Source organism: Ictidomys tridecemlineatus, chromosome 4 (genome assembly GCF_052094955.1).
Source record: "Ictidomys tridecemlineatus isolate mIctTri1 chromosome 4, mIctTri1.hap1, whole genome shotgun sequence".
Lineage (NCBI taxonomy): Eukaryota > Metazoa > Chordata > Mammalia > Rodentia > Sciuridae > Ictidomys > Ictidomys tridecemlineatus.
Window position 1 is genome coordinate 11,126,889 of NC_135480.1, and position 25,480 is coordinate 11,152,368.

Consider the following 25,480-nt stretch of genomic DNA (forward strand, 5'->3'; position numbering starts at 1 on the left):
CCTGCCCGTGTGGAAGAGGAAGGCCCTGGGCCAGGGGCTAGCAGGAATTCCAGCTGCCTGTCCACCCTGGGCTCTCCAGCCCCTTCCCAGGTCTCAATGCCTCGAGCCAGCCAGGGTTAGGGCCCCTGGGGTGCTCTGGCTTGGCCAGGTGTCCCTAGGGAAACCCTCAGCCAAATCTAGTGGCCCCTGCACTTCATGCTGTGCCGCGGGATCTCCCACTCCTGCACTAGCTCTCAGCACTCAGGGACGAGGGCGGGCACCATGAGACCAGGCATACCCCACTTGCTGGCTCTGCGGTCCTGGGCAGCTCACCTCCTCTGAGCCCCAGGTCCTTCAGCAAGGAAGAAAGGGCTGACCAGGTATGTAAGACCTCCATGTTGTGATGGACGCAAACCCCTGGTACGTCTCACACAGGCAGCAGAGGCTCCCTCCTGCAGCGGGGCTTGAGGGGCTTCTGCCCCCTTGCAGGAACACAGTGGGGTCCGGGGCCTAGCACTGGCGGATCTCGAGGCCCGTGAGAAATGCAAGCTGTCAGCCCCTCCCTGACCTGCCAAACCCGCACCCGTGTTTTAGTAAGACCCCAGGGAACAGTGCCAGCTCTGGGCCAGCACTCAGCCACAGGCTGAGCTGCACCTAAACCACCCAAACTCCCAGTTATCTCTGGGGTCAGAACAGGTTAGGTTCCCAGGAACCTGACTGTCTCCCCTAGGCTTTGGGTTTGTAAGGGAACAGGTGCAGGGGTCTTTGTCCCCCAACTCTACTGCGCGCTGAGAAGCAAGTGAGAGATCACGCCAGGCGCCCAGTGTGCTTCTACATCCAGTTTATACACAGCTCTATACAATATACAGAAACCTTTATATACAGATATATTTATAGAATAAGCTATATTAATTTGTCTCTCCTTTTTACAGCAATATTAGTGTGGATCTTTCATACATTAAGTACAAAAAAAGGTCAGGGGAGAATGGCACGTAGAGTGCGCGAGGGTGTGGGGCCCGGCGGCTCACTGCCCATTGCATACAGAGGTCACCCAGGCCCCTGGGAGGACAGGCCAGCGGGTGGCTGGGGGAGCTTGTGCTGTGGGTCTGGGGGATGGTGTGGGGTCAGTCTGAGCCAAGCTGGGCTGAGGGGGGTGGCTCAGATCCCCCAGATGTGACGTGGGGTTGAGGGAGACGTGCAGCAGACCCATCTTTCAGGGGCGAGGCAGGGAAGGAGCAGGTGAGGGGTGGGCTGACCCTGGGTGTCCAGGGCTGAGTCCAAGTCTGCCCCATCCCCAAGCCTGTACAGGTGTGGCTGCAGCCTTGGGGGTGGGGGAGTCTGTCCCTGATGGCTCAGTCCTGGGCACGGCAGGGGGGACACACCCACCCTAGAGGTCCCCAGACCCACCCAGAAGAGGAGGAATTAAAAAGGCCAGACCCAAGTCTCTCCCGGCTACTGGCCCAGGTACTTGTTGGAACCTTTGTCTAATTTAAGAATTTGTCTAGTTTTTTAAACTCTCAGAGTCAGATTCTGTCCTGCTTCTGGGCTGGGCCGAGGCCGTGCCTCAGTGGGGACAAGGTGCCTGGAATCTGGTAAGGGCAGGGCTGCAGAGCAGGAGGGGAGGCCCAGCTCCCAGTCTCTGTCCCCATCTGTCAGGGTGGGCAAGGGCTCCTAGGGCAGCCATCCAGGCCAGCCCAGCTCGGGGGTGTTGAGGTTCAGGACCAGGTACCAGTGCTCATGAGACAGGGGACTTATGGGAGCTCCAGTGGCCCAAGGAGGCTAGGGTGGGACCAGGGTGGGGGCACCATGCCTCCGAGGAGACGAAGGCACAAGTGGGCCGTCAGTGCGCCTGCCCAGCCAGCCCGGGAGCTTGTCCAGCGGCGCCGCCTCACACTGGCTGTTTCCTGGGCAGGGTGGGAGAGGCAGCAGGCAGGCAGGGCAGGCAGGGCGGGCAGCCTCCAGAGCCCTTCCTCAGGAACGGTGCACACTCATGCACATGCACACACTCGTCTGACACTAGCATGCACAATCTCCCCAACACCTGCTTCACAGGGAAGGCTGGGTTCTGCCTCCCCACTGCTTCCCGAACCCAACAGGAAGGAACCCCAATGAGGACCTTCGGCTAAACTGGGAAAGCCTTGAGCCCCTGGCCCTCCTGGTCCCTCCCCTGGGTGGTGGGTGGAGGGTCTCCAGCCAGGTCCCACAATACCCCACTCTTGGCCCCACTTCCCACCAATAGGACACTGAGGGTGGAGGGCGGTGGGAAGAAAGGCCAGCTCCCAGGAAGGAGCCCAGGCCATCGAGGACGGGGTGAGTGGGGCAGAGGTTTGTTTGGTTTCAGATCCCAGGGCCCAGAGAGGCCTAGGTATGGTGGGGTCCACATAAAGGAGTTAGGTAGGACCCTCAGAGCAAGGGACTTCGGCTGCCTTCGTTCCTCCCAGGACACTGACTCTGCAGCCAGGGGTGGTCACGGCAGTACCCACCACCCTTCGAGTGGCCAGGGTCCCGGGGGTAGAAGGTGGAAGCCAGGAAGTAGCAGGTAGGTGGAGCAGGCCAGGGGGCCCAGGAACCTCGGGCAGGGGGCCAGCTGGAGGAGTTCTGGGCAGAGAAAGGGAGGTCCCAGCCCCCTCCTCCAGTGCCCTCCGCTCTTGTGGGCCCTCTAGAGGGGCTACTGGACACATACTGGGTGTGGGGCCTTGCAAGCCCAGCAGCTTCTGTAAACATTTACAACACTGTGGGCCACCTGATGGAGGTCACCCCAGGGGACTGGCCAGCAGGCACCAGATCTGGGGGTGGCCAGGGCACACACTGGCCTGGTGAGAACACGTGCTGAGGGGCTGCTCTCCACCCCCAGAGCCCATTTACCCACGGCCAACCCTGGGACCGGGGGTGTCAGGATGCCCGTGGGGGCTGAGCTGTGAGGGCTGAGTGTGGCCTGCCCGCCCAGCAGGCTGCGCCTGGCTCCTCCTCCCTGTGCCCTGCCCTCCCCCATCATTCCCCATGGCAGGGCCAGACCCCAGCCGCCTTGGCTCTAGGGAGTCCTAAGCTGAGGTAGGGATGCAGACCCCCAGCTCAGCAGCAATGCCCATGCCTGAGGCTAACTGACCACTGGGGGCCTCTCCTCAAAGCCGCCTGGCCTGGGGGCGGCCACCAGGTGCCCACGGGGCCTCCTGCTCCTGGCAGCAGCTGCTGGGGCACTAACGTGCTGAGATGACCAGGTCATCCTGCTTGGCAGGGCTAGCCCCGCAGCCAGTGGGGGTGGAAGTCCGGATCTTGTCCGCGGCCAGGCACTCCTGGCTGCTGAGGCCTGTGGGAGTCAGGTCCATGAGCTCCCCGGAGGAGCTGAGCGGGAAGGAGGGAGAGAGCGAGATGCCTGAGGAGGGGTCGGCCGAACCAGCAAAGAGCCGTGGGGGTTTGGGCACCAGGTTGGGCTCGAACTGGGCGCGGAGCAGGATTTCTTGCTGGCTGGGGGACTTGGGGCCCTCGGCATAGTCGCTGGTGGGGCTCTCGGGCACCACCATGCAGTAGAGGTCCTGGAACGAGCTGCTCTTGCTGTCCAGGTTGAAGAGGCTGTCGATGAACTCTGCGAACTCCAGCACCTGGGGGCTGGGCGAGTCCCCCAGGCGCCCGTTGTGCAGCGCCAGCTCCCCGCGGGGCGGCCCCCCGCCACCCTCTCCTCCGGCCTCTTCCTCCTCTTCGTTGGCCGCACTGGGGGGCCGCTCAGGAGTCACCCCGCCACTGCCCAGGGCTGCCTCCAGGGGCTGTGTGTCCTGTGAGTGCTTGGACAGGCTGTCGGCTGCCAGCAGCTCTGTGCGCGAGCTCAGGGAGGGGTTCTCCTCGGGGATGGCCGGGTCGATGTAGAAGAGGTGGCCCTCGTCCCGCTCCAGCACCGCGTGGAGGCTGGGGGAGCCGCGGATGCTGCGGAAGCCCGAGGAGCGTCGCGAGTCGAAGCTGTACAGGGATTCTGTGTCCGAGAGACTCTCCATGGTGGCCAGTGGCGCCCGCCGGGCCTGCAGCTCCGCGGCCAGTCGCTCCTGGGTGGACAGCAGCAGCAGCTCCACGGGGTCCTGGCGGGCCGCTGATGCGGCAGCCACGGGGGACAGCAGCCGCCCTTCGGAAAAGCCCTCCAGACTCATCTCAGACTGGGACTTGCTCCTGCAGAGGAGGCAGGGCGGGGAGAGGGGGCTCAGGGGAGAAAGGAGACAGTTCACTCAGCTGCCCTTGAATGGTGGGGGCAGGGAAGCCTTGTTTTTTAAAAATGAACTTGCAAGAACCCAAGATGGAGACAGGGCTGATGTGGGCTTGGACCCAGCGGGCCAGGGAATGAAGAACCCGCCTGGAGCACTAGAGTTCGGAGTGCCGCCCGCGGACCCTGCACCATGCCAGTCACTATATTTATGGGAGACACAGTCCTTGAGAGATTGACTGCCCCAGGTCACCCATGAGGTGACAATGGAATGGGAATACAGGGAGGGACAGGGCGAGAAGGAAGCGGAGAAAGGGGCCTGCCCCCACCTAGGACTGCCGTCATTCCTCCTCACACTGTGGTGGGTGACGGCCTCTGCTGGACAGGGAGCCCTGGCACCCCGTGCTCTGCACGTGAGCCTGCAGGAGTGGGTGGCTGAGCCGTCATCGCGGCTGAGAGCAGACACGGGCTCCCTCCTCTGGTCATGCTGCTTCCGTAGGAAACACATAAAAAGCTGGGACAGGTGTCCAGGGCTTCCTACAAGGCACTGACCACCCTTCTCAGCAGACTCCTGGCCAGATCTGTGACTAAGGGCATAGGGCCAGGGTTCCAGAAAGGCAGGGCCACCCCCCCTTGGAAGCATCACTGCCTAGGAAGTGTGCACACTGTGTCTATGTGCGTCTGCACCTGTGTCTGGCTTAGGTACACGTGTGCACTCACAACCGTCTGCCTGTCCAGGTATGGCCCCATGTACATTCTCTGCCTGTCTGTGTGTGTCCTACACATGAGCACGTGTCTGTATGGGGTTCGTGCACATGTGTACCTGTGACTCATGACTGTACACACATGACCGTGCCTGCACAAGCTCAATGCAACATGGCTTATGCACGTACAGATAAGTACGTGTCTAGCTGCTTGGGTGTCAATGAACATGTGGCCCGGCACCTGTGGGCTTGTCTGCAGAGACCCTCCCTGTCCCACACAGGAATCTCTGAGACACAACTCAGTGCTGGCAGGCTGAGGGGCAGGCGGAGCAGAGCGGAGGGGGGCTAGTCTGACCCTCCCATGCATGTGAGAGTTTTGTGAACGTACGTTGGTCCAGGACACACCATGGACTCACACTCCAAAACCACACACGGTGCCTGCACACATCCCTGGGTACGTGACTCACCTGACGGTGCTGTTGCGGTGGTCTGCAGCTGGCAGCTCCAGGGCTAGGCCAGTAGGCAGGGGTGGCCCTGTGGGCAGCGGCTGCTGCTGGAAGATGAGCTCAGGAGTCAGGTCCACCTCTGTGGGGCTCACCATGACCTTAGCAGCAGAGAGCAGAGCTGTCTTTCCCTTGTTGTAGTTCTCCAGCACCTGGGGACAGCACAGGGAGGCTGGCGGTGGAGGGGCAGCCTGCCCAGCCTGCTTCTCAGACAAAAGCCTCTTGGGTCACTGGGAGCCCATGCTCCTTCTTGCAAGGGCCCTGCTCCTCAAGGAAGGTGTCACTACGGGTGACACCTCGCCACAGACCCACAGGTTGGAGAGCCTCTTCTCTGTGCTCAGCCCTTCAGTGGCTGGCGTGGCTGGTGGTGGCTGAAGCTGTCCCTGCTTGGCTGTGCATCTGCGAAGTGCCAGGCAGCCCTCAGGGTCTCTCAGCCTGCTCAGGGACAGGTCCTACTGTGGGGTGATGTGGGACTGGCAAGAGCCAAGGGTGTGAGATGGCCTTTCTGGTCCCCCTAGGGCTACCTAGGGGCCCTGGCTGGCTGCCTAACCTCTCTAAGCCCCCTTACCCCTTGATGGTAGAAGGGGTACAGTGACCCTGCCTGTAAGGCCCCTGTGTGCTCTGATGAGGTGACTGCGTCCTGCTCTCTGTGGGGCCCACAGCTCACCTTGTTGAGCCCCTCCATGACCACATAGGGCAGGTGCTCATGCAGCATGGCCGGCGAGATGATCACCTCGTTGAAGGCCTTATTGTCACCCCAGATAGCGAAGTATGTGGGCTCTTCTTGTTCACAGCAGCTGAGGGGGACAGGGGGACACGGGGCCAGTGAGGGGTTGAGGAGGCTCTGTGCTGGGCCCCTGCTTGGCAAGGCTGGGATGGATTTGGGGGCCTCCTGCCCAGCTGGTCAGCAGGACTGTCCCTAGACCTGGCTCCTGGCTCCTGTTTCACTCTCAGCCCGGGAGAGGCTGACCTAGGGCCCAGCTGCAATGTCTACAGCCTCCTGCCCATTTTTGGTCTGAGCCACACCTGCTCCAGCCAGGGCAGGGCCCAGGTCATCCGCTCACTTGGGTACAAGAGCCCAGGCCCAGGCCTCTGGGGGAAGCAGCGTGAGGCCTGTCTGCTGGCCCACTCGTGTTGTGCTCTCGCCCTGCCGCCGTACTTGCCCACACTGTCTGCTAACTAATCCCTCGTGAGGCCAGGTAGCACTGAGCTGTAAGCTGGCCAGGGTGGACACTGGGGACAAAGGCCGGGACTGAGACAGGGAGCCTGGAGTCCTGCCCTGGGCTGGCCTTTTGTTCCATTTCCAGGGCTCAAAGCCGGGAAACCGCCTTTGTGGGGTCAGGGGCCATCACCTTCTAGTCTCTGCCCCTGCCCATGTAGTAGCTAAGCAGAGGCCAGCGAGGCCCTGCAGCAGCAGACCCAGACCCAGACCCAGACCCCAGCGGCACCTACCAGCACTGCTCCGCAGGGTGGTTGTGCACCACATGGATGATGCGGCCAGGCGGGTACAGCGGGGTACTGGCCGAAAGGGCGATGGTCAGGTCACTGGGGTGGGTCCAGAGCCGTGTGCTGGCCAGAGTGGTCACCTCCACCTCCTCGGGCAGCTCTGACTTGGGGATGCACTTGGTGGCCCCCACAATGATTCGCCACTGTGTGGGGCAGGGGAGACAGGAACAGAGCTGAGTAGAGCTGATTGAGTGGACAGGGCCAAGGGCACTCGGAAGGAGGGCTCAACAGGTGAGAGCAGGGAGGGGATGGTGACGGGCAGGGGAAGGACAGTGGCCGGAGCATTAAAGGTCGGTGCCCACCTGAAGAGGCAGTGGCTGAGGTGTACGGTGGCCAGATGGCCAATAAGATGCCAAGGACAGATGACATGGAATTGTTGAATTTCAGGGCTGGCAAGGGGCTGCAAGATCAGCCAAGCCCTCATCTAGTGGATGGGGAGACAGGCCAGTGAGGGCAAGGATGGCTCTAGGTCATTCCACAAGTCAAGAGGCAGAACAGGCCTCAGCTCGGGCCGGCTGTACCCACCAGGCCTGGCCAGCTCTGGGTTAGGTCCCAGCCACCTGCCTCTGGCCTGAGGACGCCCAGGCCTGGGTCTGGTAGGAGCAGGTCCTCCTCCCCAGAACCAGGTGCTCCAGGCAGACACAGGCCCATAAAGCTCTGTTGCCCTGCCCATGGGACCTGGTCCACGGCCCTGCCTGTCCACTTGGTCACAGGCACCAAACCTGGAAATTGGGCAGGTGGGCTGAAATGGCAAATGGGCTAGGGCCTACCTCAGGGAACTAAGGAAGGGTGACCTCACGAGGATCAAAGAGCCCAAGTGTGCCTCCACCTGCGGGGGGCCTGCCCCAGGGTGCCTGGCCACAGAGCACACCCCACCCCACCTTCCTGATGCACTGAAGGCCACTTTGCACAGGAAGAGCCCACCAACATCCTCCGACACCTGAGGCATATCAGAAGGGCTGGCCCTCTAGCCCCAGCAGAAGGTCACAACACGCTGAGCCCAGGTGCACCCCAGAGGGCTCCCAGCTTTCCTTGGGCCTGGCCAGCTTCCATGGGCTTTGGAGCAGAACTTTCCTTAATCTGCTCAAAGCACTGAGCCTCGGGGCTCACCTCTCCTGATTTCAGGCAGCCCTCGCTTCTAGTTCTGAGATGGTGACCACTGCTTATGTGAGCAAAGGCTGGTCCCTCCCAGGCTGAGTCTGTTTTCCCATCTAAGTGACACGTATGGGCTGAGCTCAAGATGCTGAGGGTCTGATAGCCTGAAGTTCCCATGACACTGGCCAGCAGTAGCTGGGACCTCTTGTGCTTTGTCCCAAGGGACCAGCAGGGGACAAGGGCAGGGACGGACAGGGCTGCCCAGGGCCAGGGTGCCGGGTGGGCGCTCACCTTCGGCTTGGTGCTACGCTGCAGGACATCCAGGAGCTGTCTGCGGAAGCCTTCCAGCTGGGAGAGGCCAATCCTGTGGGAGGAGTTAGAATGGCATCAGCCGGGACTGGTCAGGGGCTAGAGAGGGGCAGGGGAGGGGGCAGGGGAGTAGTCCATGCGTAGCCTCCAGGAACAAGACCATTCTACCAAGGTCAGGGGTGGCGGAGAGTCTGCAGCTCAGCAGAGCAGAGCAGAGCAGAGCAGAGAGAGGCCATGCAGGGTGGGGCTAGCGCCCGTCCCTTGTCTTCTCACCACCAGGGAGAAAGGGCAAGGAGGGAGCACCGGGATCCCTAGGGGTCTAGGGACTGAGATGAGGCCAAGTGGCAAGGTCATAGCGGGAGGAAAGGAACTTGCCTGGGGACGAGGTCTTTGCCCAGAACCACAGCAGTGACAAACTCCTTGGAGTACTCCATAGCATCCTCACTGCAAGGGAAGCCCAGGTAGGAGCTCAGGCCACGGGGAGGATGTGGTGTCCCTGAAATGGCGCTCGGCCAGGAGCACACCCCCACTCCTACGCTCCAGGCTCCTAGGGAACTTGCAAGGCTGGGACAGGCCTCCCGGCCCTGTCTTTCCTGCCTACGAGGCTTTGCCAGGGTAGGACTGGGTCACGTGGCCTTTCACACAGCCCTCACCCGACCGACACTCTCCTCTTACTGGCCAGTCCCCAGCTCCCAGCCCGCAGCCCCAGAGCCCAGCCTGCCACAGCCAACTCCGAGACCCCAGCAGCTCACCTCAGCAGGCCCCCCGGGGGCGAGTAGGCAAAGCACTTGAGGGTCGGGTACTGTGGGCGCAGGAGGAAGGAGAGGATGGCCGCCGTGCCTGCACCCAGGGAGTGGCCCACCACAATCAGGCCGTAGTGCTTGGTTCCACGGCCCTGGGGATCAAGATAAGCCTGAGAGCCTGGCCCCACGCCAGCTCACTGACCTGGCTGATACCAAGGAGGCAGAGGGGTCCCCCCAGAGGCCTGGAATCATATCTGTGCCATGTGGACGCTGGGGCAGAGGGAGAACCAAGTGAGGTTCCCACAGAGTGACTGCTTAGGGGGTCTGTCCTCACCAGGCCACCCCAGTGGGGAAGCCCTCCCTGATCTGACCTTAACACTAGGATGGTTTAGCACTATTACAGCCACCTGGGCACCTGTCTCCATTCCTCCGCCCCAACGCCTAGCCTGGGGTCTCTGCGGCAGGGAAGGGGCAGCAGGCAGCACCAGGGGCCCGCCCAGCCAGGAGGGTGGTGGGCTGGGCTCCAGTCGCAGTCGAGCAGAGCAGCGCACCTTCCACCTGCTCGGTGGTTATTTTCTTTGCTGTTCTGTTCTTTATTTTGAGCTTCTCCATAAAATGTCCTTTGGACCCACGGCTGTGCAGCTGCGAGGCACAGGAGCCCCAGCGTTGGCCCGGGGCAGGCGCTCAGTGACTACGGGGACAAGAGGGCACCTCGGGGGAGCTGGTACCACAGGGGGCCCAAGGGACTGCACAGGAGGGGCCGGGAGGCAGTAGAGGAGGGGAAGGCTACATTCACCCACGCTCTCCTGGCTCTGCTGCCCTGGAGGAGGACAAGCTGGCTGGCACAGGGCCCGGGGGCACGGAAAGCCACTCACCAGGTCTCGCCCAAAGGCCTGGGACAGGACCATCTCTTGTTCTAGCTTCTTCTTGATGTACTCAGCTGACAGCACCATGCCCTGGACCAGAGGAACACAGCAGGATGCTGAGAGGAGGCCTCCAGGGACCAGCAAAAGCAGTGAGCCACAGTACACTGGCCCTGGGCTGCCTATTGCCCACTTAGGTCCTAGTGTCAACCAGACTGTGGGGGCTGGTGGACACTTGAATGAGGAAACAGAGGCCCAGAGCAGGGGTGTCTGGGGCAGGCTCTAGGCTGGGTGCCAGGTAGGGCTTCCCGTGCAGGGCCATGACCTTCCAGACTAATCCCACCTCCCCCAGCAGTCTCTCCCATGGCCCAGTGAGCAGGAAGGACCCCAACAGCAGGCACCTGTGGGCTGGGGGTAGAGAAGGAGAGGGCCCTTGGGGACACTCGAGGCCAGTACCTTGTGGCCCAGCCAGGTGCCGCGGTGGCCCTCCACAGGGAGGCGCTCAGCATCACCTGTCAGGTCGGTCAGGGCGTCCTAGGGGAGAGAGGAGCAGGTGAGGGGGGTTTGAGGAGGCGAGGAGCAGACAGGCAGGCACCCCAGGGTGGGGGAGCCACAGGGGGCATACCTTAGGGGACAGGGTTCCCCGGATACTGATGACAACCTTCTTCTTGTCGTGGTCCACTGCCACATAGAAGGGGGTCTCATAGACCTAGAAAGAGCAGCTTGTGAGACTGAGGGCCCCAGGATGGGATCAGACTTGGGAAAGGGACCTCAGGACCTAAGCCCATATTCCTGGCTCCAATCAGGCTCCGCTGGCCACTGAGCCCTAATCCCTCCCAGGGCCAGGACTCCTGGCAGTGGCTCTGTGCTCTGTCCCGAGCACAGGGGCCTCCCTGCCTTCCTGGCCCCTCTCTGACTTGTGCTGCCCGACTGTCCATCCCACTGCTGAGCCCAGATCCACCTCTGCCCCTCCCTGTGCTTCCGCTCCCCCTTCCCTTACAGTGGGGCCAGCACTGGGTGTTGGGAGGGTGTCCACTCTCCTGGCCCCAGAGCTGGTGTGGGCCCAGGGTCTGGAGGAAGAGGGGGCTGCCTCCTCACTGTCCCCTAGGATGGCCTGGAGGCTGCAGGGCCAGTGCTGGCTAAGCCGAGGGTTCCCGCTGACCTGGAAGGGTGGCTTCTGTGTCCCAGTCCCTGAACTGCCCGCCCCGACCCTAGGCCCCAACTTGGCCTGTCCGCTGCCCAGCCCCTCACCGCGTCATGGCAGGAGGTGTAGACGATGTCCACCGCAGTCATGTTCTCATCCAGGAAGTGGCGCCGGATGGCGATGGCATTGCAGCCACAGCAGTTGTCTTCCTCAATGGTGACTCCAGGGGCAAACCGGGGCCGCGCAGGGCACAGACAACACCTGGTCAGGGGTAGGGGGCGGGTGGTTCAGGGCCAGGGAACCGCTGATGGTGCCGTTTTCTCCTCCCAGCCCCTCAAACCTACTCCAGTCGGCATCCCTCAACACCCCGGTGATCTCACGTGGCCAAGGCCACTGGCCAGTTCCCAGTGCTCACTCCTTGTTCTCTTGGCAGCACCTGACCCCGTGGGTCTTCCCAGCTTGGCTGGAGGCCCCCCGCCCCAGGAGTGTTCTGTAGGCTGGGCCCCTGGCCCTTCTCTTCTGGCACCGAGGCCCCTTTCCTGCAGCTGCCCTGGCTGCTCTGCGTGCTCACCAGTCCAGAGCTGTACATGTCAGGAAGTGCCCAGGAACCTCCAGACCCACTCTGCCTCCAGGTGCTCCCATCCAACCACCCGTGCAGCATCTCCCCTCAGAGGCCTGATGAGGCCAGTCCCAGCTGCCCGCCCGCACCCCGTGGCAGCCGCCCTGGACTCTGCCATGCACCCCACTCAAGCACGCAAGTCTGGCTCTGCCTGCAGACTCCAAACCAGACCCTGCCTCCTTCCCTCCTCAGGCTCTCTGCCTGGGGACAGCACAGTGGCCTGCTGACTGGTCCCTCTCCCACACTTTCTCATGTTCTCCACTCAGTGGCAGAATGACCTGCTGAAGATAAGCCAAGCCTGTGACTTTTCCACTTATACCCCACGTGTAGCAACACGCTCCTGCCTACAGAGAACCTGGGTCCTTCCTGCCCGCCGGCCGGGGTCTCTGGCTGTGCCTCCCTCTCCTCTCCTCCCTCATGCCCCCCTCCCCAGGCCTGTTCAACGTTCTGCCTCAGGGAGGTCTTCGCTGGCCACCCCAGCGTTTCACCTCCCAGTGAGACACTCAGCCGAGCTCCTCCAAAGCCCCTCCACACACACGCTCCACATGTCCTTGTCTGCGTACTATCTCAGCAGTGAGTGCCACCGGGCAGGGTCTGCTCTGTGGGGGTCACAGCCATGTCCCCAACACCAACACCTGCCAGGCACAGACGGGGCTCCCCACAGAAGTGGGTGAATGAGTGCTGCATGGAGCACCCATTTGGGGATCACTGCTCCTTGGGCCACCAGAGGGAGCCAGCACCCAACAGATTGGCCTGGAGCCCACGGTGCACATGACAAGGTCTGCCAACTATCTTGAGATGACAGCTGAGATTTTATTAAGAACCCCAGATGTCCCTGATGCTGAGAGGCTTGTCCACTCCCAAAGCTGTACCTGTGGGGTTGCCACTTCCTAAAGGGGACAGGCCTCACTGAGAAACTCAGGGTTGAGGCAAGACCTGGGAGCTACAGGGTCGGTGTGGACACCACTCTGAGACACACTGCATCAGTCACTGGCCAGGAGGGAGCCCCCACTACCAGGTCACCACCCCCAGGCCAGGCCCGAGCTCCTACTCTCGGACAGCTGTCCTCTCCCCCTGGGCTGAGCATGAGGCTGCAACAGTGTGACCTAGAGATCTGGTCTGAATCCTTCGTGTCACTTCTGGATTCCGTGGGCCTGGAGGAGCCTCAGTTTCCTCCCATGGCTGTGCCCTAAGGCTGGTGTGAGGCCAGAGGTCCAAGACTCAGAAAGGGCCTGGTACACCACCGGTCATTAGTACATGTGGACTCCCCCACTCCAGTGAGGGCTGCTTCTAAACAAGGGTCTCTGAAGGCCAGAGGAAGCGACCAAGGGGCAGGGGTGGCAGGCTGGATGCGAGCAGCCCTGCAGTGTCTCTGAGGGTAGCACTGCCACCTTGGGTCTCTGAAGCCTGGGCACCAGCTCTGTGTCTGTGGGAGAAAGACCTGCCACACATCCAGGGCAGGGCTGGAGCCCCAGCTGGCCAGAGGGGCTGAGCACGGGCAGGCCTGGCTCTCATGTCCTGTTGGGGGGGAACTGCTGCCAAGGGAGAGGCCCAGGCCCAAGGGTGGTGGGCAGTCCCTCTTCCTCCAGCCACCTGGAGCCAGGCCTGGGACGGGCAGGCTGGGAGGCCGAGAAGAGCGCCCCGCCCCCTGGCCTGTCTGAGGGCCTTGGCTGCACACCTGGGCCTGGCATTGCCTCGCCTTCAGCCCACAGCCTTTACTGGGCCCACCCAGGGCCCGAGGACTCCGCATGCTCTCCGTGGGGCATGAAGAATGCACACGCAAATGCACACGACCCTGCTGCAGGCAGAGCGCCAGGGTCCTGCCTGCCAGGGACCCTGGATTCCACAGCAGCCTACGGGCAGGCGCCGCCTGTTTATAAATGAGAAAACCGACTCCAGGAGGTGTCCCCACACTGCCACGAGTGACGAAGCAGGGTCCGCCAGAACCCAGGCCTCTAGACTGCTGGCCCTGTGCTCCGCCCTGGCTGGGACTCCCACGAGGACAGGGCAGAGGGAAGAAATGTGCAGTGGGCAAAGAGGGAAAAGGCACGTGGTGCCCTGGTTACCTCTGTTCAGCTGCCAGGGGCCTGCCGAGAACCAAGTCCCAAGAGCCACCCAGCTTTCTGAAGAAAGAGCGGGCACTGCAGGTGGGTGTGGCTGTGGAGGGCCCAGGACAGGGGTGTTGAGGACAAGCTCCTGCCTCACATGCCAGCCTTTCTGGAACAGGAGCCCAGGGAGCTGTCCTCCTTCTACCTGGCACGGGCTGACAGCAGAGCCACCAAGGACGGGCGGCTTCTTCCTGGAGCCCTTCTCTGGCCCACTTAGGGCACAGAATACCCCCAGGACTGGGCTAAGGACAGAGGCAAGTCACAGGCTAGATCTGGGGCTGAGGCCCTCTCAGCTCCCTGGGAAGAGGGCTGGAGCCTGTCACTAAAGGGCCTTCCTGGGTTCCAGAGACCTCTGTGGATAGGGCCTCCCTCCCAAGAAAGTCTTTTCGGAAAGGCAGAGCACAGGAGGGAAGCCAAGAGCAGGGGAGACGTGGGCAGGAGGGAATGGTTGAGGGGGCAGAGGAAGAGCTGGAAGGGGAAGGGATCCAGCAGTGTAGACGCTGTATGGAATCTCATTTAGTCCTCTAAAAAAATTCCATGACGTATGGATCAACATCCCCATTTTACAGATGCAGAAACTGGCCCAGAGAGGTAGACCAAGGTGCTCAAGGCTGCTAGTGACAGTCTGGACAGCCGAGAGCTGTGATTCCCAAGCCCGTAGCTTTGCTGCTGGGGACTGACACAGAGGGGAAGGCTGAGGCCCGGCCAAACCCAGGAAGATAATCCGCTGGGGGGGAGATGGGGGGGAGGTGGAGGCAGGGCAAGGTCTGCTGCCGCCGCCGGTTAGTTCAGTGGGAGAGCCCACAGGCACTGGTTCATCTTCTTAGCACGCCCTGCACACTGGTGGGGAGGGAAGGCACTAGGTGGCTGGGGACGGGGCAGGATACTCACGAGCAGGACCGCGCTAGCTGGCAGAGGCCACAGGCGGGCTTTCGCATCAGGTACATGGGCCAGCCGTAGGCAGCCAGGGCGAAGAGCATGTAGTAGCAGACCTCTTTGTAACGCAGCATCTCGTGCTGGAAGACAGGGTGCAGGGGGGCTCTGCAGCCTCAGTCCAACAGTCCCAGAGATGGGAGCCTGGCCATGGCTCCCCAACAGGGAGGGGTGCACGGGCGGGGACGGTGTGGGACCCAGGCCTTGGAGGAGGGACCAAGCCTCTAGATGAAAATTGTATTTCCCTAATTATCTCCATGTAACCAGGACACGAATCTCTTGGGACCTGTCCTGTCGCTCCAATCTCAGAATTAACGATTTGGGGACAGAAAATCACTCAGAGCACTGGATCGATTTCCTCGCTTGTTTTCCCAAGAAGGAAGAGAGTGAGGGGCCAGGGGCAGCGTGGCAATCACCACCTCAGCAGTCAAGCCCAGCCAAGGGACTTTGTTGCTAGGGAATTTAACCCTGAAAGGCCCTGGGATCTCCAACACCCTCCAGAGTGTCTGGCTATAGGCAGCAGGGTGGGCCACACTGGGCAAGAAGTCAACACATCTCTCTGGCCCGCAGGTACCTGGTATGACTGACTCAGGGAGTCCCAGGCTCGGGCTGGAGGAGGGCCGTCTGGGGGAGATTGGGATCACTCTAAAGAAAGGCACCAGTTTAAAACCCCACAGGTCGGAGGCCTGTTGGCTGCTGCGGACGCCATGGTTGTTATCAGCACCAGGATAGAGGGAGGCGGGGAGAAAGGTGTCCCAGCAAAGCCTCCAGCAGGAGGACTCAGCATTTAGAGGGAATTAGTCCTCTTGTAAAAGGTAAGGAGGGTGATTAGTCATCTTGTGAAGTGGAACAGGTAGTGCCTTAATCAGGGCCCAGAGGGGGAGCGCCCGCATCCTCTGTCTGCTCTCCAGGAATGAGCCAGGGAGCTGGAGAGGCAGTTACTCAACTCCAGAGCACCCTGCCAGCGGGCGGGGTGTTACCAACCTGTGCCACAGGCAGTGGGGACCCAGCCCCTCTGCCCAGGGCTGGAAAGCCTGTCTCCCTGGAAAGCAGAATCAGCTGATTCAAGAGGGTGTAAATGCTACTTTGGGGGGCAGAGACAGAAAGGGCTGGGGCCTGGGCTTTTGGGGGGGAGTACCAGGGATTGGACTCAGTGCCTTGTGAATGCTAGGCAAGCACTCTACTACCACAGAGCTACCCCCAGCCCAACCTGAGGCTCTCATAAATGATGAGACAGCCAAGGGCTGAGGCCTCTTGGTCACCCATGGCATTGTGCTGGGACTAGACTCAGGACTGCTCCTCTTCCTGTAGCTCGGGAAGCAAAGTGTGCCCAGGGCCATTTTACAGTTGCAGGGACAGGCTCAGAGGGATGAGGGACTTGCGCAAGGTCAAAGTGACCAGCCGTTGAGCAGAGGTGTGCCCAACTCGGCAGGGCTGTGGCTAGGTGTTAGCCGAGGCTGCACAGTGAGCTGGGTCAGGGCTCTGCTGCCACAGGGTGGCACCACCTTCTCCTGTGACATGCTGGATTTCCACTTAGGCACTTAGAAAAGGCTCTGTTACTAAAAGGCCTGGAAACCACAGTGCTACGCCCCGGTGCCTTTATGACAGCAGTGGCAGCAATGATATCCCAGCTCACCCTCGGGAGGTAGTTTGCCATCTCAAGAGGCCAGGGCCAAACGTCTTGGAGCCGGCTAAGGGATTCGGGGTTTTGCTTGTAGAGCAGCATGACATGGGGCTGGTGGGGTGGGACGGTGATCTGGGAGGAGGCTCCCTGGAGGGCTGAGCAGGAGCTGGTGGGCAGTAGTGTGGCCCACGCAGGAGGGCGGCGGGAGGTGTTTGCTCAGGTGATTCCGGCACAGGGAGGAGCTGGTGGGGGAGGTGAGATGTACAGGGAGTGACTTCTGACTCACCGAGTTCTTGAGGTCGAGGTACTTGGTGTTTCTGGTCACTGGCATCCCAGACAGGAAGGCCAAGATGTCATTGTTTGCCTGTGAAACAGGCATGTGAAGATGGGCAGTGGCACATCCCCACGCTCAGTCCCCAGGGCTCTGCCTGTTCCCAAAGGCCTGAGAGGCCCGAAGGAGCAGGTGGCTTCCAGCTCTTCCGAGACCCAGCCAGTGCTCCCAAACCAGAAGTGTCCCCATATTTTTAGTTGCTCCCTTTCTGCCCAAAGTATCAGACCCTGGGGACCTTCCTGACCTGTCCCGGGGGAAGGATTTTGTAAAGATGTGAGACCTGACTGTATGCTGGCAGGGACAGGGAATGGGACATGAGGATAAAGCAGGAGGCTGAAGCCCCAGCTGCTGTCACAACTGGGCCGTGGATCGGAAGTCTGGAAGAAGCACATGGCCCAGAAATGGAGGGCACCGAGCAGCAGCGGTGTGGCGGCTGCTGAAGTTCTGAGCTGGGGAAGGGGAGGCAGCGACCTCCAGGGCCTGTGAGGTGGGCAAGCCACGCAGCCAGAGCAGGGGCAGGGAGGGGGGCTGGCTGCAGAGGGGCTCACCTCGTCCAGCACCGCGTTGCGCTTGGCCCGTTGCCGCTGCCGGAGCAGCACCAGGCCAGCGATGATGTCGGATGGCACGATGTCGAGGTCCCGGAAAAACTCAGCAAAGAGGTAGGCGATTTCTGAGTAGGCATCCTATGAGGTCCGGGAAGGCAGGAGGAGTGGCAGGGAGACAGGGGGGACGCGAGACCAGGAGTGAGGTTCAGGGCAGTTCTACCCCTGCACTTCTGCAGCACCAGCCAACCTGGCCCCAGGTGGCCCTGTGCGGCTGGGACCCTCAGGGCCCTGACAGGACTGGCAGTAGCTATCTGGGACCACACTGGCCCTTCCTGCACCTCTTGGGCCGCTCCTCCCATGGGAGGTCCCAAGGCTTGCACCGCCTGCCACACACCGGGGCCACCTGGCCAGTTCCTCCTCTCTTTCCCTAGATGTTAGGAGCCACAGCCTGGCCGGTGCTGGCTTCTTTCTCTCTAGACTTTCTCTCAAGCAGAAAAGCCAAATGAAGTTCCTGGCTGCTTCTGACCACTAGCCATGACTCTGGAAGACTAAGGATTCTGTCAACCTCCGAGCCTTGGGCCTCCTCTCCTGCTGCCCAGGGGTCACAGGCCCAGTGGCTCCCCACAATGTTCCCAAGAAGGAGTATGATCATGGGCCAGTGCCCCCAGGCTTCCTCCATGCCCCTGGCCCAAGGACAGCCTGTGTCTGAGCCTCAGGGCAGGAAGCAGGGAGAGAGGCGAGTCCTGTGGGTTGGTGGGCTTGGGTCTCCCCTGCATCTTGCTTTGCTGGAGTGGGCCCATCTTCCCTATCTTGTCAGGAGAAGCCAAGGTGGGAACCCACTCATGACAACAGGTTCTGCCTCCCCCTGGAGTGTCTCGCATTCATAAGAGAGAGCCAAGCGGGGCTGGGGATGTGGCTCGAGCGGTAGCGCGCTCGCCTGGCATGCGTGCGGCCCGGGTTCGATCCTCAGCACCACATACCAACAAAGATGTTGTGTCCACCAAAAACTAAAAATAAATAATATTTAAAAAAAAAAAAAGAAAAGAAAGAGCCAAGCGCTGCAATCTGAAACGCCCCAAGGGCTGAACGGCACCAGCGGCTGCTCAGCTCCAGCTGACCAGCAGGAGAGCTTGAGCCTCCAATCGAGGAGGACGGGAGTTCACATAAACAGCCTTGACTTTCAAATGCTGGTGTCCAATTCAAGTTTTTAAGGGACACCACACAAGCTGATCAAGAAGTGCCTGGACCATCCGTGTCCGGCAGAGCCCATGCTCAGGGCTCCTGGTGAGGTGTGGCCTTTCCACCAGGCTCTGACCACAGAGGGGGGCCGGGCCCTCCACATGGTGGCAGGCCCAGCCTTTACCTGCCAGGGGACTGCTCCCTGCCTTCACATGGCCTGCCTGCAGCCCAGACCCTGACCATGACCCCTCGGACCTCCCCGAGAGACCACAGGGTGCTCCCCGCCCACCCGGGAACTCAGGGGCTTTCTTCACTGGATTACTCACTCTACGGGTCACCAGTGCTGCTGGTGAGGACGAGCCACGCGAGGCTTCCCGGTGGCTTCCGAGGAGGGCACTTTGCTGTCTGCCTCGGGAGGAGTGGTCTCCTGACCTCACTGGCTCTGCTACTAACTAGCTGTGGGATGCTGGGCAAGTCACTCCACCTCTCTGGGCCTCAGCTGTCTGATCTGCAAAACGAGGGGTGGTGCTGGATGACCTCTAAGGTCCCTCCTGGTGCTGCAGGGCTCTGCCTCCCTCCCCGCCCCAGGGCCGCCCACAGCTGAGCCTGCCCTCTTCCTGCAGTGCTTGGCGCTCTGAGGCCGGCCCCTCTGCTCACTCCTCAAAGCGCTGGTCGGTGAGGGCTGACTGTGCACCACCCAGCACCATGCTAAGCGTTACATGGCATCGCTGTGCCCTCCAAATCCATGCGGTGGAGGATGTGCTACTTTCCTCCGTCTTCAGGTTGTCTGAATTGTGAGCATTTCATCTCCTAAACTAAACTCTGTTCAAGGCTGCTCTACAGGCTGGGGGGAGTTGGTGGGTGAAGAATAACGGATCGCCATAGAGGCAGGCTGTCACCTGCACTGGAAACCCAGTGCCTCCAACCAGCCCCGCCCACTCGGCTTTGCCAAAGCAGAGAAAGGTGCCTGAATCACAGGATGTGAGTCTGGGGGAAGTGACTCCCGATACTTACTGACTGCGAGTCCTTCGTCCGAGTGCAGCAGAGGAACACTTTGAGCCGACGTGACCAGCTGGTGGCCTGACCTTCCTCCAAGCGGTGCCTGCAGAAGGGAAGAGTTGGTATGTGTGAGGTCAAAGAGCTGGGCCAGAAGAGCTGGGAGCCAGACGTTATAGAAACAGGATGGCCTGTTCCCAGGGCCCCACCAGAGGGCTCCCCAGAAGGAGGTCCCGGGGGGAGAACAGCCCAGGCCTGGCCAAGGCTGGGTGGCCAGTGACCTGGCTGTTGGCCAGCCAGGGCACTCCCTGGGGGACTCCTACTGGCCTAGATGGTGAGCTGCTGGTCAGCAGGGCCATCTAGGCTTTTGGAAGAGTGGCCTGCAGGCATGCCCTGGGAGCTCAGAGCTGGGAACTAAAGTAGGGGCTACTCTGCAGCAAAGGTGTCCAAAGGCAAAGCAAGAGCCCAGGGAGACGCTGCGCCCCTCTGCCCTCTTGTTCCAGGGGCTGGAAGAGACCTACTTTTCCTGTTAAAGGATTCCAAAAACTTGCTCTTCTCTGAGGCCCAGGTCTGCTCCCCACTCCCCAACCCCAGCTCCACAAGGCCACGAGGACAAGCAAACAGGGTCTTCCAGGAGGTTAGGAAAGGGTGCACGCCAACTGCCATTCTGGGACCTGCTGCCTCAAGGACCTGGGAAGCCTTGCATCCTGAACCAATGCCCACGCTCCAGGGGCTTGATGACATGGCATTTTTAATGGTTTCTAAGCTAATGGGATTTTTCAAAAATTCAAAGAAAATTTCCTGCTGGGCCTCTCACCAGATGGAAGTAGCCTCAACACTTTGCTGCAATGCCCTTTATAAACACCAGGGGGCAGGTCACTTTAGGAATGTGTGTGAGACTGTGACAGATCCGGTCCAGCGTGTCAGGAAGGCTACAGACCAAGCTGGGGACTTACACACCAAGTCTGGACAGAAAGTTCATAGACCCCAGCAGCCTCTGCCCTGCAGCTCATTAACGTGAAAGGGGGAAGACAGTCCTGCAAAAATCCAAAGTCAAGCCTCCTTGGAATAACCCCCTCTCCCAACCCTGACCAGGTTTCACTGGAAAGAGAAACGACCAAGGACTTCAATATTCCCAAATTCCAAAAACTGAAATCACCTAGCACTGCGGGGCATCAGGAGTATGTGGGTCCCCACACTGGGGAGTTGCTGGCTTGAAAATTACTTGCTAGGAAAACGGTTTGTGAGTTTCAGAGCAGGGGCAGGCCAGCCGAGGCCAGCCAGCTACCCCAGAGCCCCACAGGAGCAATGGAGAAACCACCGGAGGCCAGGGCCCTGTGAGCTCCGAGGCTCCTCATTCACCTTGGCAAGGCCCAGAAACCACAGAAAGCTTTCTAATTAAAATGACTGCAGCCACCAACCTTCACTACAAAGGCACTCGCTCCCCTGGGCCCCCAAGGCAATCACCCAGAGTCAGAAAGGGAAGTCTCGACTGGGCCCAAGGAGCCCAGAAACCATGTTAGGCTGGGGCACGCTCTGAGCCAGCGAAGAGGGAGGGTGGTGGTAGCTAGCTGCCCTCTGGGGAAAATGGACTCTCGGGCCTTGGCTCCAAGGCCTGACATTTGGGCTGGGAGGCGGCCAGACCCGGCATGGGTGTGGCTCTGGCCGCAGTGATGAGCTGAGTCGCTGACGTGGAAGGGGAACTCTGTAGAGGGTTAGGGTTGGGGTTAGGGGAGGGGTTCTGCTGGGCGTGCAGCCTGGGCAGCCCCCCCCCCCCATGAGGGTCCTGAGCTGCTCTGGGCTGAAGGGCTGCTTCCATGTCCTACCAACATGACCTGGAACAAGCAACTTAGAGCCCTCACCTGTAGAACGGGTCTCCAAACTTCACTGGGGTTGCCAAAGGATTAACTGGACCAACTGTGTAAAGAGGTCAGCACAGGGCCTCACAGTGGAAGCCTGATGTGTGGGGGGTACTGTGACCTACCATGGAAACCCCCTCTCTATTTTTCTGTCAGTAAACAGGAATCATATGATCCTGCCTGGGTACCCTCCCTCATTTTCTCTGGCAGGGTATAGCTTTCCCTTTTCTTTAAATAGGCATGTTAAACACCTCCACCAGGAAGCCTTCCTTGATTAACTTCCTCCAACCCCTGAGACCTAGAGGCAGCTTGCCTGGTGGTTAAGTGAGGGCTCTAAAGCCAAACTGCTGTGCTAGGCTCTGGCCTCACCATTTGCCAGCTTTCTAACCTCAGCTTTACCACCTCTCTCTGCCTCAGTTTCTCCCTCCTATAATGAGGCAATGTTAATGGCTACACACGGAGCTGACGCTTCCTCTAGGCAATGCTAGGTTTGATTTATGAGTCTCCTGCTGTTCCTGCCAGTGTTCTCAGTGCTGCTGCTGACCCATCTGCTGACCACTTACCAGTGTGAGCATCAAGTTAACCACTCTGCACACATCCACCACAAGGCAGGAGCTGTCGTTCCCACTTTATTTATTTTTCAGTGCTGGGGACCGGACCTAGGGGCACTAAACCTCTGAGCCACATCCCCAGCCCTTTTAATTTTTTACTTTGAGACACCATGTCACTAAGTTGCTTAGGGCCTTTCCAAATTGCTGAGGCTAGCCTTGAACTTGTGATCCTCCTGTCTCAGCTTCATGAGCTGCTGGGATTACCTGTGTGCACCACTGCACCTAACCTGTTGTTCCCAGGGGAACAAGGTGACAGGCAGGGAGAAGCTAAGTCCTCCCCTAATGCCCCTGGCTCACACAAGGCTGCCATGCAGTTTGGGAGGCCTGTGGTAGCCCCTTGGAGAACAGAAACCTCACCTCTGCCCTTGGTCAGTAAAGCCCTCTAGGGTACTACCCACCCACAGGCCAACTGACCGCAGGTTGTAGGTCCGCAGGTTGCGCTGCCTCCTCTTGGTGGCTCTCAGTTTGACGAAAGTGCGGCCCGTGGGATCAAAGACGCAGAGGACGGTGATACAGACGCTAAGGATGACCACCCAGTTGCAGACGACCATCCCTGCGGGGGCAGCAGTGGGAAGAAAGGTGGACATGCTGGGGACAGCTCCCCAGATCACCAGCTCTGAAGGGAGAGGCACCAGACCCTCCCTACTCCCAGCTGCTACCAGGACCCAAGGACAGGACTGAGAAGCCCCTGCTCCCAGCCTGCCCGAGTCGAGTCCTGGGCCCAGCCGTGGCAGAGCAGGCAGCCCTGTGGGCTCCCAGGGAGGTGCTGAGGAGCCTCGACTGCTTTCACGGGGCCAGACCAGGGTCCTCTGCGGGATGACCAAACACAGGGTGAAGGAAGCCACCTCCCTGGTCAACCTGCTAGTGCTCAATCTCCTTCCGCTCTAAGCCGGTGCTGTCCCCTCCACCCCCAGGGCTGGCTGAGGCGTCAGTGGGCCATTCCAGGCCTGACATACCCAGGGTGACGTTCTTGGCAGTGAGGTCATTGCAGGACGTGTAGTACTGAGTGAGCCAGACGATGCCCACGATGGCATAGATGAACTCGATCACCAGGATGGCTGCAAGGAGAGCAGGCCCTGGCTGAGAGAGGGCCCGCGTGCCCTCCATGGAAGGCTCAGGAATCTTGGCCCAGCCCCTCCTGTTGGGGAGCCTCTGGCCAGCTCAGCAGCAGGACTGGTAGGTGGGAGCTGCATCAGACTCCCAGCAGAGGCTGTCCCACCACCAGCCGGTCCCTGTCTGGTCCCCTGTAAGTTGTCCTCAGGCCCCTGGTGACTGGAAAGGGGGGTGATGAAGAGGCGCTTCCCTGTTCTTTCAGGATTTCAGAATGATATGCATGAGCTATGGAAATCAGAACCTATCTTAGGTGAGTTACCTAATCTCTCTGAGCCTCCGTTTCATTGTTTGTAAAATGGGAGTGACAATGTCACAGAACCACGTGAGGATTAGATGACTGCTCGTTTTTCAGGGAAACTGCTATTTCCCAGCAAGAGGCCTCTGGGACTTGAGTGGGGAGGAGAAAGGAGCCCAGCATCAGGCTTCAGAGCCCACACCCGAGCTGGCCCTGGTGCTCAGCTGTTGGCACACAGATGCCAGGGCCCTCACGGGGCAGGAGGTGGGGAGGGGATCCGAGGGCCTTGCAGAGGGCAGAGTGTGGCCACTAAGAACCCAGAGCCAGAGGGCCCGGATTCAAATCTGACACGTCTATGGACTAGCTGTGTGACCTTGAGGAAGCTCGTAACTTTCCTGAGTCCCAGTGTCCTTGTCTGTAAAACAAGGTCAATAACCAATAACAGCTCCTCTCCAGGCACCAACAGGGGAAAAGGCTGGGCACACGCCAGCAGGAGAGAAGCCGGAGGGCCCAGCAGAAGCGGTGGAACCTGGGCACAGAAGAGGACGCAGGCTGGTCCCCGGGGGCTTTCGAGGGAGGGCTGCGTCTGTTTGAGAAGGATCACCAGGCAGATGCGCTTTGCAGAGATGCTCATGGTCTAAAAGAGGGGTCAGCACAATCTGTCCGTAAAGGGCCAGAGAGCAAACATTTAGGCTTTAGGCTCCCACAATCTCCGGGGCACTCCTCAGCTCTGCCAGAGCAGACCAATCATGAAAGAATGAGTGTGTTCTAATAAAACTTTATTTATAAGACAGCTCTGAGGCCTCAGCCTGTCCACCCCCACCTAAGTCTCGGTTCACTGCTGTATTTGGTGCTGGTTCACGGCGTGGCTCACAGACGTGCCCAACAAACACTGGCTGAATGAACGGATGAGCACAGGAGGATGCTGGGAGGGTGGTCTGGGGCAGCCCCCAACCCGAGGTGGGCGGCCCTTACCCAGGCGCACGTAGAGCACGTACTGCATGGAGTCGCGGGGCTCTGTGTAGAGGATGCCCCCACGCATGCTCAGCCAGATGATGGCCATCTCGGCGATCATGCAGCTCAGCAGGATACCCAGGTAGCCGCGGCCGTGGTCCACCAGGTTCAGGGAACAGGCCTCATGCGGGTTGTACACCAGGCCGAAGAGCACCACAGACAGGATCACAAACCTGCAGGGGAGCCAGCAGTGAGGCCGGTGGCCCTTGTGTTTGAGCTGTCCCTCGCAGGCAGCCCCACCCAGCCTGGGCTCAGTGGAAGGAGGTGGGCAACACACACTTCCCCCACAAGACCACTGTCCACCGGGCCCTGGGAGCCTCCAGGGGACAGGAAAGTGAGAGTCCCACTGTCAGCGTGGGGAGACAGCAATGGCAACGGCACCCCATGCTGGCGTTAGGTATAGCAGCGGTCAGGAGGGGTCCTGGCTCCACGTTTCAGGTACCCCCTCCTGAGAGCTGGAAGCAGGACAGGGTCAGGAGTGGGCCTAGGCAGGGAGGAACATGAACTGAAAGGCTTCCTTCCAAGCCTTTCCTCCAGCTTCAGGCCTGTAGCCCCACCCCCGGGGCTCACCAGGTGGTGTGCAGGAGGAAGAGGAAGATGGCTGGCAGGACGAGGTCATCGCTGCCCACAGACCAGCGCCGCCGGAACACCACGATCCCAGGCATGGCTGGCAGCTCTGGAAGGCTCAGCGGGCCTGGCACTCACCTCCTGAAAGAAAGCAGAGGACCCTGAAGCTGTGTGGGCAGGCTGGAGCACCCAGGGCCACCATTCCTGTGCCACTGGGCCAGTTCCAGGTGTGGCCAGTAGCACAAGCATCTTGGCACTGGCCGAAAGCACCAATCCCCAGACACTGGAGATGCTGACCCATCCTTAGGCTGGAGCTGCCTCCTGCCCTATCAACTTCCAGAGCCAACCAAGGACCTGGGCAGTAGGACGATGGCTGCAGCCTGACCCACGGTCTCCTGTCCCCCTAGATGGCACTGCTTGGATTTGCCTCAACAGTCCTCTGTTCTGCTCCATTAAGACCTGGGGGTCGATGGGACCCTTGGCCCCAGACTCCTGGTTGCCTTTCCACAAAGATACCTGGCCCAGTATGCAGGGGGTCAAGGTAGTGGCTTCTGACACCAAGAGCAAGCTGTCCCTTAGCATGAAGGCCAGCAGGGCAGGGGAAGGCTCAAGGCCTCGGGGACTGTGGGCTAGGGCTTGTGAACAGCAGCAGCTGGGACTGATACACAGGCGAGGCGCCCAGCACACAGCTGGTGCTCCCGAGGCTTTGATGAG

The 25,480-nt window shown here is 60.4% G+C and overlaps 1 protein-coding gene across 7 annotated transcripts in view; it reads right to left on the reverse strand.

Annotated features, from left to right (window-relative positions):
- Positions 1 to 803: 803 nt before the first annotated feature.
- Positions 804 to 25,480, reverse strand: part of Dagla (diacylglycerol lipase alpha) — a 59,431-nt gene continuing 34,754 nt past the window's right edge. For 4 of the 7 annotated variants that reach the window (XM_078045877.1, XM_078045880.1, XM_078045879.1 and 1 more), the window contains exons 2-20: positions 24,770 to 24,907; positions 24,161 to 24,372; positions 22,794 to 22,895; positions 22,252 to 22,390; positions 19,386 to 19,473; positions 17,196 to 17,330; positions 16,603 to 16,680; positions 14,651 to 14,775; positions 11,140 to 11,293; positions 10,514 to 10,597; positions 10,345 to 10,422; positions 9,901 to 9,981; positions 9,035 to 9,177; positions 8,658 to 8,726; positions 8,265 to 8,337; positions 6,825 to 7,021; positions 6,040 to 6,169; positions 5,337 to 5,524; positions 804 to 4,164 (exon numbers count right to left, since the gene is read on the reverse strand). In XM_078045877.1, coding sequence (XP_077902003.1) covers positions 3,177 to 4,164; positions 5,337 to 5,524; positions 6,040 to 6,169; positions 6,825 to 7,021; positions 8,265 to 8,337; positions 8,658 to 8,726; positions 9,035 to 9,177; positions 9,901 to 9,981; positions 10,345 to 10,422; positions 10,514 to 10,597; positions 11,140 to 11,293; positions 14,651 to 14,775; positions 16,603 to 16,680; positions 17,196 to 17,330; positions 19,386 to 19,473; positions 22,252 to 22,390; positions 22,794 to 22,895; positions 24,161 to 24,372; positions 24,770 to 24,864 — 3,159 coding nt within the window. In that variant the 5' untranslated portion in view covers positions 24,865 to 24,907 and the 3' untranslated portion in view covers positions 804 to 3,176. Of the gene's footprint in view, positions 4,165 to 5,336; positions 5,525 to 6,039; positions 6,170 to 6,824; positions 7,022 to 8,264; positions 8,338 to 8,657; positions 8,727 to 9,034; positions 9,178 to 9,900; positions 9,982 to 10,344; positions 10,423 to 10,513; positions 10,598 to 11,139; positions 11,294 to 14,650; positions 14,776 to 16,602; positions 16,681 to 17,195; positions 17,331 to 19,385; positions 19,474 to 22,251; positions 22,391 to 22,793; positions 22,896 to 24,160; positions 24,373 to 24,769; positions 24,908 to 25,480 lie in introns of those variants that run through there. The other 3 variants (XM_078045882.1, XM_005331516.5, XM_078045883.1) reach the window with 3 other exon arrangements.